At 36.6% G+C, this 12,639-nt stretch overlaps 2 protein-coding genes across 3 annotated transcripts; one reads left to right on the forward strand and one right to left on the reverse strand.

Moving 5' to 3' along the window:
* Nucleotides 1-916: 916 nt before the first annotated feature.
* Nucleotides 917-9,957, forward strand: LOC149729447 (solute carrier family 22 member 4-like). 2 transcript variants are annotated; one of them, XM_089887316.1, is made up of 13 exons: nt 917-1,543; nt 1,616-1,668; nt 2,163-2,312; nt 2,895-2,998; nt 3,603-3,757; nt 4,591-4,759; nt 5,131-5,263; nt 5,551-5,651; nt 5,708-5,840; nt 7,673-7,754; nt 7,947-8,129; nt 8,558-8,684; nt 9,029-9,957. In XM_089887316.1, the coding sequence occupies exons 1-13, from the start codon at nt 1,378-1,380 to the stop codon at nt 9,156-9,158; spliced, it is 1,686 nt and encodes a 561-aa protein (XP_089743442.1). In that variant the 5' UTR covers nt 917-1,377; the 3' UTR covers nt 9,159-9,957. The 2 variants fall into 2 exon arrangements, with proteins under 2 accessions (XP_089743442.1, XP_089743443.1); XM_089887317.1 differs by lacking the exons at nt 3,603-3,757; nt 4,591-4,759 and having other exon boundaries at nt 918-1,543.
* Nucleotides 9,958-10,027: 70 nt separating this feature from the next.
* Nucleotides 10,028-12,539, reverse strand: LOC149729448 (heparan sulfate glucosamine 3-O-sulfotransferase 2-like). The gene is made up of 4 exons (XM_089887319.1): nt 12,185-12,539; nt 11,317-11,435; nt 10,807-10,990; nt 10,028-10,561 (listed from the first exon to the last, which is right to left on the reverse strand). Exons 1-4 carry the CDS (start codon nt 12,368-12,370, stop codon nt 10,028-10,030), a joined length of 1,023 nt encoding a protein of 340 aa, XP_089743445.1. The 5' UTR covers nt 12,371-12,539.
* Nucleotides 12,540-12,639: the final 100 nt, after the last annotated feature.

The following is a 12,639-nucleotide window of genomic DNA, read 5'->3' on the forward strand; positions in this document are numbered from 1 at the left end:
TTGTCTGTAAGTTAAGTTTTGGTTGTGTTTCTTCTCACTATTTGTAGTCCTATTATTTTGCGTTCCTTATCACGGTTATTCACGCACGACTTGTTTCACACACTTGTTTTAACGTTTCCGCGTGTTCAGTTGTTGCCGTTATTACCGTTGTCTATAATTGCTGCGGTTCACGTGTGGCGCTCTGCGCGCTTTTCCTGCTTCTATATTTTGGGTGTATCGGGTAGCTCTCGTTGTACTGCGTTGGCTAAAGATAGTATTTGTGTTTTGTCGACTAAAGGTTTAGATTGTTTGTGAGCGAACTGTTGTGAATCGTTAAAGGGGCATACCAACGAAAAACCAAAATTAGTGTATTGTGTACTTAAATGTGATCTAAAGGTACCATCAAAGTTTTAAAATACGAAACAGGTGTTGAAAAAATGTGTTTTTAAAACCGCAAACTCAACCGCTGGAATAAGAAAAATGCTGGCGGTGGTGCAATGCATAATGGGATTTTCCGTATAAGAAGTAATTTTACTTAAATTTGATCGTTTCTAGTTTCTAAAATACCGAAGAAAATTTAAATTTATTATACGATTTGGTATAATGAATGCTTCTTCTTTAAGAATATATAAAAATATTGTAAACATAGACTTTATTATGTTTTAATTTTCGATTGAATGTCGCGACATAATATGCTGACTCGGCACTTTGTTTCCTATTAGTTAATTTTTAATACCTTTTTATATTAAAATGTTCAATATGTCTCACTGGTACCTGCTGTACCATTTTCTTTTTTGAAGAAGAAGCATTCATTATACCAAATCCAAAATAATAATTTGACTTTTCTTTAGTAGTTTAGAAACTAGAGGTCAAAGTTTAGTTGCAATTTCTTATGGGAAATCCCATATTGTCAAAACAGCGATTTTTTTATTCAGCGTTTTTTTGCGCGATTTTTTTTAAAGTTGTTTTATTTTAGTAAACTTTGATGGTACCTGTAGCTCACCTTTGGGCTTGCCTATCTATAAGCAAATTTTCATTTTTCGTTGGTATGCTCCTTTAAGGGATATATCGGGCGGTCGTTGTACAAAAGGTGCTGTGTGCAATGGTTAAGTGTATATTTTAATGTAAATCGTTTTAGTTTTTATAGTGTTTTTATTAAATTATATGTTTTATAGTTAAGTCGTATTCCGTTATTTATAACAGACTATAGAAGTAAGCCCCAGCGTCCCGGACCAAACCACCGTTAAAAACATTTAAGATCGAGTTACGTAATTCTGTAAATATGTATTAAATAGAACAAGATAGAATGAAAACATGTCGTATCTCACGCACTACTTTGTACATGTGTGTATGAACGATGAACATTATTTTGCACATAGGTGTACATAAGAAGTTACAATGTCCTATGAAGATATTTTAAAAGCTGTAGGGGGCTTCGGTCGTTACCAAAAGCTTCTTACCCTCTTACTGGTAGTTAGCGGTATTCCTAACGGTTATCTTGTTTTGACAATTGTGTTTGTGGGAATGACACCACCCCACCGTTGTTGTGTACCTGGCATTGAAGGTGGGATATTCTGCATGTTGTTATAATCGAACACGGAATAAACACAGAGCATGACCGCTGGTTGTTTTTCAGAGTGTCTTCGCAACAGCAGTGGACCGACACCAAACTACGATCTTCCAAAAGCGGTACCAAGCTCATAATATGTTAGGTGGTAAAGTGGTTAGGGTGCCTGCCTCTATACCACAGAGTGTTCTCACATCCTCACGGCTTCCACAGACCGTTGTTAACTGTTTAAAACACGATCAGGCTATTTGGATATTAGGTGTTAAAGGTGTCCCATCTTTCCCCACTTTACTATACCACTGTAAGGCCATGTGTCCTTGGGCCGCTGGGTTGTGGCAGCCAGGCGTTCATGGCAACGTTCATTTAACACCAATTGCTTTCAATCCATGGGTCCCTTCTGGGTTATCTAAATTGTCATCCATACAAAAAAAACATGAAAAAATAGTTACGTACAAAGTTACATGTGTGCTGATAACTCGTAAGAGGGCACGAGACGTATGAAACAGAACATCTCTTGCTATAACGATTGTCGGTGCCTTGCCAAGAAATAAGCTACATTTATTGCATTTAGAGCAATTTATATGCTATCTCGGAAACCAAGCAACTTATATTGCAGACTTGGGAAGCCCACATACCACACGACGATATCGACGGTGTTAAGTACAGTCAATGTGGCATGATTTCTACCGATAGCAACACGACAAAGCAATGTACTAACGGTTGGGTGTTTGACATCGATTCGGATAGAACTACATTCGTAACGGAGGTGATTAAATATTAAATATACGATTTAATAATTATTTAGCGGTAAAATACATATTTGTCAACAGTTCTTATGTTTTCATACTTTTCTTTATAGTAGTTTAGAAACAAGAAACGGTCAAACTTTAGTGTTTTTTCGTATGGAAAATTCCATGCATTATTGAAACATACAAATTTGTTTTAGTCTAGCGTTTTTATCACGCGATTTTTTAGAAGCTGTTTCGTTTTTGCAAACCATGATGGTACCTTTAGGTTACATTTGAGCATTTCTATCAACACACAAAATTTCATTTTTCGTTGGTATGCTTCTTTAAGAAGCCCGCGACTGCATAACCGAGACTAATTTCGGCAATTATTTATCGCCGATACCAATATAAGACTCCAATATAAAAATACTTGTTTTTACCCCTATATAGCCTATATATTTTAGAGACTTTCGTTTTGCTGTTAACTTCCTTATCTTATTCATTTAATTTAATATAATCTCTGTTATTTAAAGCGATAATAAAAGTGTTCAAAAAAGGTTCATGTCTCGATAAAAATTGTCCATGTGTTTAAATACAATTCATGCTATATTATGTTTCAGTGGGAATTAGTTTGTGACAGATCATTGTATCGACCTCTCCTAACAGCATTATTCATGGCGGGCGTTATGTGTGGATCTACATTAAGTGGCTTTTTATCTGACAGGTAGGGTGTGGCTGCGGCTGAAACTTTTGTTCAGCTGTATTTAAAACAGATCCTCCACTCTCAAGAATTACGCGCTTCGTTCTGGCTTCAACTTATATTTCTCTGAAGCATAATAGCGGTAACTAGAAAAATGAAATAAACCAGTATAAATAACGAGTAACAGATTAGCGAACACCAGAAATATACACACAAGATTACCTGCAATGAATTGGAGTGGCTAAAATAGGGATCTGCCTGCCGTCCCGTCACTCATAAAAAGGTCAAACTAAACGGTTTCAGGAGTGAACAAAACGGGAGAAAAAAGGCGACGTAACATAGAGCGAGTTTAACAAACATAAACGAGAACAGCGCCACCATTTTATACCGTGGAGCTAAATATGGAACTTGCAAAAACTAAAGTTGTATTGCAGAGTGTAACCTTTTTGCAGGGAGGTTATAAATACCGCTCAAAACATACGATCAGGAGTACAATCAGTTTACGGTTACATTCGGAAATTCTTATCGCAAATACTTTCATGTGACTTAAAACTATAGGTGGCATGAAAATCACTCCTTTAAAGTAAAAAAGTTCGCATCAGTTTACTTGCATTGCACCATCTTGCAGGTTTGGTAGGCGACCCGTATTCTTGGCTGGAACATTTGGCATGTTTGTTTGCTTTGGTTTGTGCGGTATTTCCACATCACCGATCATGTATGCTATTACTTTGTTTTTGTCTGGAGCCATGAACCTCGTAAACTATGCAACTGCCTATGTTCTTGGTAATTTATCGTGTTTTACAAATATTTAATGTTTTAATATATATCTTGCTTTATCAATACTCTCGCAATTTTGGTTTTTATATATGACTGCAATTTACAAAAATAACGCGTAACCAAAGAGTAATTGCAAGTTATATTATAGTAGGGTGGGGAAGATGGGACACAATTTCGTTCTATTTTTCCGTCCCATTTGGTAGTAAACAAAGAACATTCAAAAAATTATAAAACTGTATCTTTGCGACTTTCATTTGGCGTTGTTCATTGTTTTAAACACGATCAGGATATTAGGATATAATGTCCTAAAGATATCCCGTCTTCCCCCACGTTACTGTATAGTATATGAAAGATCAATGCCGTTAACACAGAACGTCCCTTATTTCCTATCGATGTTTCGAACAATTGATAACACTCTTTTCAATCTTGAGAATACAGTTATATAATTCTGTACATGTTAAATATTCTAAAATGGAACGACAAAAGAAAATAAAAGCATGTGCTGTTTTACGCCAATATGGTACATATGATTTGAGATCATATTGCGACAGCATATTGTGTAGTAAGGTGGGGTAAGATGGGACACCTTTAGCACATAATATCCAAATATCCTGATCGTGTTTTAAACAATTATAACAACGTTCTATATAGCAGTCGTCAGGATACGATTTTATATTTTCTGTTCTTTATTGAATGTTCTTTGTTTACCACCAAATAAGGTGAGAAAATAGAATAAAAAGGTGTCCCATCTTCTCCACCCTACTATATATGTGTGTAGAAAAGTATAACTGCACAGGCTATAGCCCATTGCTAACCATATATACACAAACTTGTGACAGCTTCTGAAGTGATTAGTACAAGCAACCGAGTGATCACGGGCACATTAACTATTGCTGCGTTCGCCATTGGTTATATGTTAATACCATTGCTGGCATACTTCGTTCCACACTGGCGAACCCTTTACCTTATTACAAGTCTTACTGGGTTTCTGTTTATTCCATATATATGGTGAATGTTTGTATTTTAATTAAATGTAACTTATTTATTTTAACATGTCGAGGCAATGCTAGTCTTTATAACACGAGGGTTTTGTTTCATATATCTCGTGCCACTTACAGCCTAGTTTACCATGCATGTAATTTTGTGGGTACACCTTAACAATAAACGACGCTCTATTCGATTCATAAGGATATACGGGTAAATAGTTCTGTAAATCTTTATTGTTTATTACCAGAAATAACGTAGTCCCAGCATTGATTATAAAAGAGGTTGTTTGGGTTAATAAAACAACATGTCATAGTTATGCAAATAACCGTACATTTGTAATTCAGCTTCAATCCACACCTAACGATAATAAAAAAAAACTTACAATAATTTAGGCTAATCGACGAATCACCAAGTTGGCTTTTATCAAAAGGCAAGTTTGAAGAGTTTTGGAAACTTGTGAGAAAAATAGCGAAGTCCAATGGAGTTCCTGAAGAAAACGTCGATGAATTGCGCGCCTGTTGGAAAGTATGCGTGCATTGAACCATATCGTTTTTTAAACTAAAGTTTAAAACATGAAGGTCCATAGAAAAGTCGAGATCCAGTTTGTAAAATGTTAATGCATTTTTACTCTTTTTTAATCGTTGTATACCGATATCAGCTTTAAATACAAACATATTTAGAGCCCCCAGTTCAAACGCGATATCCCTATATATCAGGTACAAATATAGCAACCGCACCTGCCTGCATATTTCTCCCTCGCTTTAGTATTTAATTAGTCAACATCGTTAAACGAACTGAAACTAATTACACAGAAAGAAGAGAATAAAGAGACCGCGGAATCTTGGTCGGATTTGTTCCGTCATTTTAAACACAGAAGAGTTTTTGCAACCCTTCTCAATAAATGCTTTACATGGTGTGTATAGTATATTTCATGGTATCAAAAAGAGTTTAAAGCCATGTTTCTTACAGGTTTTCGTGCTCTGTAGCATATTACGTGCTTTCACTAAACACCTCGAACTTTGGCGGGAGTCCTTACATAAATTGCTTCCTGGCGGCCGCTGTTGAGATTCCAGCATATGCTATTGTTATTCTTGCGCTAAAGGTAGGGGTACATTAAATAAACCTCTTTCAATGCAGCAGTCGGCAATGGGCGACCAGTTTTCGTAGTTACATAAAGGGCATTTGTGCATTGGTCTTACGTTACAAAATGAATGCATCTTGAATGAATAACTAATGATACTTCCTTTATCCTCACGTGGCCGGAAAACCATATATTCTTTATAACTCGGGTGTTCTGTTTCACATAGTAGGATGGGAGAAGATGAGACACATTGTCTGGCGAGATTTGTTTTAATTTTCATTTTACAGATTCCCATTTAATGGTAATCAAGAAAGACACTATTATTACGGCCTTATAAAGTGCGCGTCAAAGCTGATTACGGTTATAAAAAAAATATGCAAAATAGAAACAGTATTTTTTGAACAGGTAAAAATGCAAAATATTAAAGTGATAATTTTGAATGCTCGCTTAATAATACTACCCAGTTTCATAGATTCATATCAAAAACTTGAATATTGCGTGCTGTGTGATTTTGTCCCATAAATCTAGTTTTAGTTTTGTGAAAAAAACTGATATACCATGAGGAAAATAGGCAGGGGTCAATATGACTTAAATTTGAGATAAAAACAACAAAGAAATATCGGTTTAACGTTATATTTATGACGTTTACATGACAAAGAAACTAGCACAGCCGGTTAGTTTCGGTAGGTTAACTACAAGTTGCAGAATACTGCAAATGTAAATACATTTTAACTTGGTGTCCCATCTTTCCCCACATTGTGTTTTGTAGGTTTTAATTACCAACTCTGAAAAGTTTGCTTTCAATTCAATAATTTATACCTTAGGGGTTATTCAACTGTCTTATACGGATATATTACCAATATAACATATATGGAAAATATATTCGAAATTCAGTCATTTGCGCTTAAAGATAAATAATAAGAATGGTTTATTGTGCGAAAAAACAGTGTAGCAAAAATGTTTGTTAATAGTTATTATCAATTTTCCGTTGTGACAAGTCTATATACATTTGTAAGTTACAATATTCATCAATTGTTCAAACAATACCAAATGTCTCGCAATGTTATAATGAATAAATGGGAGCCTTGAACCCATTACCTCTGCTGGGTTACAGGCAGGCGCTATGCCACGGCACCGGGCGAATAACGCATGTCACATGTTAAAAACTATATCAGTGGGGCAATGAAAAGAATGTTTAAACTTAATTTTCAAAGTATACAGCATTATTTTGTGACATTTACATGTATTCCTAACTCATCAAAATTAACGGTGGTTGTAAAGTGCCCCGTCTAACCCAGTGTGTTTCCGTTTTATTGTCGCTTTTTTTATACATGGCTGATAATTTGGACAACCCATTGGTGACCACTGGCTTGGAGCAATTGCCATTAAATATCTTGCAGTACACATTCGCCAACAACGGTAGCAGGGACGAACCTTGATCTCATTACTTTTGGGTTATAGAGTCAGGCGCGCTAACTAATTGTGCCGCGGAATCTTATCTCATAATTGATTAAACACGGATGTTCTGTTTCATGCACCTTGTGTCCGGTTTTGGTTTGTGGATGCGAGTTTTGGGAGTTTTGTGTGGATGACAAGAGTGCAAGACAACACATTTAGTTACCACTATGGGTTTAAGGACTCTGAGTTTAAGCTCAAAGACACACAGCATGTCTGCATGTCTACAATGGTTGCAGCAACGAGTCCCGTCCTGTTTTTCCTGAGCGAACCGTAGCGCCAGAATTAAAAAAGCAAACATTGGTGGGCAAAATTAGTCTGTCAGAAAAACTGTATTAGATTTATGTGTATATATGCGAATGATAACAGTTTTACATTTTGCGCATTATCTTCTGCAGAAAATCGGACGAAAATCGTTTGTGTTTGGTTCTCTGGTTTGCACCGGTGTCTTCTGTGGAGCTGTGCCTTATGTTGATATCGGTAACTTATCTAATGGAGGTCACTTCCACATATCATCTATAATAGCGTTTTGTTTTTACTTTTTTGGTTTAAATGGGTAAATTAGGGTAAAACTTATTTATCGTGGCGCATAACGGCAGTGGTTATAACACGCGGGTGGTCTTTTCCGCATCCACATATGAGCTTGTAGTTTGATCGCTCATTTGTTTATAGTTAGCACGAAAGGAGCTATCGCCTCTGCAATGATTGGGAAGTTATGTGTCGCTGCATGTTTTTCTGTTATCTATCTCTACTGTGCTGAACTGTTTCCTACTCCAATACGAACCACTGCAGTAGGACTGTGTTCCATGAGCGCTAGGGTGGGTGCTATTGTAGCGCCATATTTACTCTATGCAGGTAAATTCTAGGTATATGGTTATTGCGTTTATATAAAGTTTAAACATGGGTAGGGGTTATCTTGTTTCAATAATGCACTAGGTCATTGTTTTATTACAGCAGTAAGGTGAGTTATGTGGTTCTATACCTATTTTTGCTCATACTTATAGGACGATAAAGGGAATAAAGCACGAATCATCTCACCTCAACAGCCTATACTATTTATATATTGTGTCCTATAATTTGCTTACATGTCCATTATCTCAAATTGCGAGGCAGTGTTGATTCGAAACAAAAAATGTCGTACATGGAAAACAAAATTCTTGGAACAACATTTTGATACCGTATTCATTTGTGCCGTTTCGGAACGAAATTGAAGACGTTTTGAAATTTGATGGCAGTAATGTATTATTGACGCTACCCAATTATTTCTGTGTATATCATTCCAGGTGAAACATATTCATCACTACCTTACCTCATCATCTTTGGACTTTCTTTTCTATCAGCATTTTTTATATTATGGCTGCCTGAGACTTGTCTTGCTACTCTGCCTGAAAGTAAAAACGACATGTTAAGGTAAGAGATAATTATACGATAATAGAATGCATATATACGCAAAGGCAGTATAGTGTAGTCCTGTGGGGTAGATTGGACATCGTTAACGCATAATATCTGAATATCCTTTTCCTTTAATGGGAGTCCTAAAGGTACGGTATTATAATTGTTTGGGTGTTTTTTGTTTACTGCTAAAATGGGGCAAGAAAATAGAATGAAATATGTCCCATTTTCCCCATCCAGCTATGTATGCATATTGCTATGATAATTTAGTTTTTAAATGTTTATTCGCGTTTGAAGTTGGCTGTACCATGATATATAAACAAAACATAAACACACCAACATTTTTTCGATTTCTTTTATAGATTAAAACTGAATTTAAAAGAAATCTTTAAAATTCACAAAATCATCGGCAAGGGGTCAGAAAATAATAATGACGCCAACGAAGATCAAAAATCTGTTACTGAACCTTTAAGTGTTGGTGTCGTCGCATAGTTACTGCATATTTATGCTGTTGCTGTCGGGCATATTGTTAATGTGAATGGATCTTCCAGAAATTTTTAAAATTGGGATCTTTTAAAGGTCAAAAAGTTTCAATTGTCTATTTATTTCGCATTCATCAGGTCATGACGTTAAGTATCTTGTTGTCCAATGACACACATACAGTAGCTACGTTATGGTTTTATAATTATTTTTCTTTGAATTAAATGTAGGTTGCTTTATACTTGCTTGGCTGTTGTAACAGAAGTGTTGGGTTTTTATACACCTCGTGTACGCTTACCAGTTATCATGTATGTTACTTTGTAGGTGTACATTTACTGAAATATTTTTAATGAATGGCTGACAGTTTGACAGCCCATTAGGAACCACTGGGTCGAAACAAAACCTGTTAAGTGTCTTGCTCAAAGGTACATACACGCCCACGCCTTCTATTTGCGGTTATATATCTTCTGATATATTATCAAATGTTCACACCTCATTACTTTATCATATCCGATTGCTTTACATCGTTCTACACAGCATTTATTTCAGCTTAAACATATGCTTTGAAATTAAATATTTATGTGGGGTGTTATTATATTATAATATTGCTATATCGCTGCGCCTCTTCCTACGTCACCCGTCTTTCATTCGTCTCGTCTGACCTTTCATTGTAAGGTGCGCATTGTCGGAGTGTGTTGTGTTTTGTGGATCGTGAACCATGTTGCATTAATTGTTAACTTTGTTATATTAACGCTTACTTAAATGTGTTACAGCTTACCTAAGTTAATTAAAATAAAACCTATGACCTGCATTGAATGGTCTCCTCAATGGTTTACGACAATATGCAACGTACGTATTAAATTGCTTGGCCGCAGTAAATTTCAAACCCAATCAAATGTCTGGTTAAGGGTGGCGTATAACTGCTTATTGAAAGGTCGATAGAATTCACTAAGTTTTTCAACGACTGTGGGCTCAGGGGTTGGTTTGTTTTCACCCCTTGTGCGAGATTTCTTTTTATACAGACAGACCCGCTGATTAGATACCGAATTCATGCAGTGCAGATTTGTGCTTGCGTTTACGTAAAAGCTTTTAGGAGTAATGTAAGGATGTAGGCCCAAAAAGCTTTGCAATTCAAGCATAAGAGAACCAGGGTCTTTCAACAGAGTCTCCCCACTTAAAATTAGGACATCTTTTCGTTGATATCGTTTGAGAAATTCGCCTAATCTCAATGAATATATACCAAGGCTGACTATGGGCAAAGGTCCTCCGTGTACATTGCTTACAAAATCAGCAAAGCTACTTTTTCGTTTGCTCCCCTTCACCGTCTTGCCTTGTAATATTCTTAGTTTTATTCCATCCAAGTAGTTTATTTCGTTGGACACACACTGATCAAAACTGCCGTATTCACGATCTTTCTGTGATAATAAAGGTGTAATGTCACTTAAGCATATTAATAAAAAAACACCGTAAAACTATATTTGGTACTTATAGCCTACACTCCACATTTCTATAGTCTAACCAACCGTGAATAAATTAATGTAACTTACTCATCCTCACGTGACGGAGAAACGACTGACGTTATACCACGCGTAGTCTGTTTCTTATACATCTCATACTTTGAAGCTGTAAACTTTATGAAACATAACTAAGTGTAATGTACCGGATTAAAGTCGACATGATGCATATACATTGAGAAAGCCCTGAACACCGGATCACAAAGCAAGATGACAATCTTATGCGGACGAAGACTGACGTGTCGATCAAATGCTGAAGGATTTTTCCAACAACTGTTATCTCGGAAAGCAATCACCTTGTATTTGTCCCTGAAACTTGCTGATTCGTCCCTGTGTATGAATGAATGAAACTTATTTAATATTTACCATTGCGCGGCGAGGCAACGAGAGACATATACCCCGCGTTCGTGCTTACGGTTGACCACACATATATATATATATATATATACGAGCAACTTTGTTGGTCTGGCTTTTAAGCAATTCATTACTAGCCACTTATAGTTGGAGTAATTATCGTTTAGCGTCATGCCCAGGGCAAGGCACACTCTATAAGATACGTGCAGCTTTTGGGGCCTATATATGAGTTGTTAGTCGATAAGCTGTTCTTTGTTTCGTGTAATATACTACCTAGGTTGGTTTGCACAGCGTTATCTTACTTGAAGTTAGATGGATGTTTACAAATATGTTCCCCGGTGAGAAAGTAAATATAAGGATGTTGTCTTGCAAATTCAAACAACGCTTGTGTTCCGCATTTTTCCACACCAAGAAATCCAACCTGAAATGAAGGTGACGTTGAATGAATAAATGTAACTTATTTATTCTCGCATATATGACAAGCATCAGCATGGAAGACGTTACAGCGTATTCTGTTTCATATACCTCGTGCTCGCTTGCGAGTTACCACGTATTTTGGTGAGATTTTTTTGCAGTGGTCATATATAGTAGGGTTGGGGAAGATGGGACACATAATGTCCAAACATCCTGATCGTGTTTTAAACAAGTAACTACAGTCTATGGGGGTCGTAAGGTTACGGTTTTCTAATCTTTATTTTTCTTTGTTCATTACCAAATGAAACGAGAAAATATAATGAAAAGGTATCCCACCTTTCCCCACCTTACTCTATGTCTTATCACTCCTTGGTTTAATCTTTGTCCAGGCGCCGTGCCGTAGTGGTTAGCGCGCCTGCCTGTACCCATTAGGTAATGGGTTCAAGGCCTGTCGCTGCTACCATTGTGGGTGTATGTGTCCTTGGGCAAGACACTGAACGACAATTGCTCCTATCCAGTGGTCACTAATGGGTTGTCCAAATTCTCAGCCAAACATAAAAAAAATAACCACCCACAAAGTAACATACATGGTGACTCGGAAGCTGGCACGAGGTGTTAAACCCGTGTGATAACGACTGTCGTTTTCCGGCCACGCGAGGATAAAGTAAGTTACATTCATTCAATCTCGTCTCTTTATGATTCTAGCAAAAGGCTTGTCGTTTTGACATAATTATTTGTAGAAACAATAGATCTTACCCGAAGAGGCTTTGCTTCATTGCTGTTACTCTTCCCTCGCATGACTGGAAATTGATACCCTGCACTCAACCCATCATTGCTTATACTAATAGATGCTTGATTCCCATTTTCCGTCAACGATAAACAAATAAGCATCAACGATAGACTAACGCAGAGATAAACGTACTTTCTATAGAACTGCACCATCTATTCACATGCTATACAGCAAATATAACGTGCTATATATACTTCCATGGTAATAAAATAAGCGGAAATACATCACGAGGTCATTGGTTTTCGCATCGCATCTATACACAAAAGATATAAAACAACTACCTTAGTAGAGTTCTAAAGCCAACTGTCAGAATGCTACTTGTATTCCCAGTGGTCCTTTATTTGTTGTCTAAATTGTCGATCAAACATTAAAAACAATATCCCACTAAGTTACAAACGCAGTAACTCGTTTTTTTAACCAA

The sequence above is a fragment of the Ciona robusta genome, chromosome 10 (genome assembly GCF_009617815.1).
Source record: "Ciona robusta chromosome 10, ASM961781v2".
Taxonomy (NCBI): Eukaryota; Metazoa; Chordata; class Ascidiacea; order Phlebobranchia; family Cionidae; genus Ciona; species Ciona robusta.

What these genes read in the sequence shown, in the direction of transcription:
- LOC149729447 (XM_089887316.1), top strand. Translation starts at nt 1,378, where the DNA reads ATGTCCTATGAAGATATTTTAAAAGCTGTAGGGGGCTTCGGTCGTTAC. An exon ending in ACTACGATCTTCCAAAAGCG is followed by an intron (nt 1,669 to 2,162) that starts GTACCAAGCTCA and finishes CTTATATTGCAG; the next exon opens with ACTTGGGAAGCCCACATACC. An exon ending in AATTGCGCGCCTGTTGGAAA is followed by an intron (nt 5,264 to 5,550) that starts GTATGCGTGCAT and finishes CTAATTACACAG; the next exon opens with AAAGAAGAGAATAAAGAGAC.
- LOC149729448 (XM_089887319.1), bottom strand. Translation starts at nt 12,370, where the DNA reads ATGGTGCAGTTCTATAGAAAGTACGTTTATCTCTGCGTTAGTCTATCG. An exon ending in ATGAAGCAAAGCCTCTTCGG is followed by an intron (nt 11,436 to 12,184) that starts GTAAGATCTATT and finishes CCTTCATTTCAG; the next exon opens with GTTGGATTTCTTGGTGTGGA. An exon ending in ATCATGTCGACTTTAATCCG is followed by an intron (nt 10,562 to 10,806) that starts GTACATTACACT and finishes TTATTATCACAG; the next exon opens with AAAGATCGTGAATACGGCAG.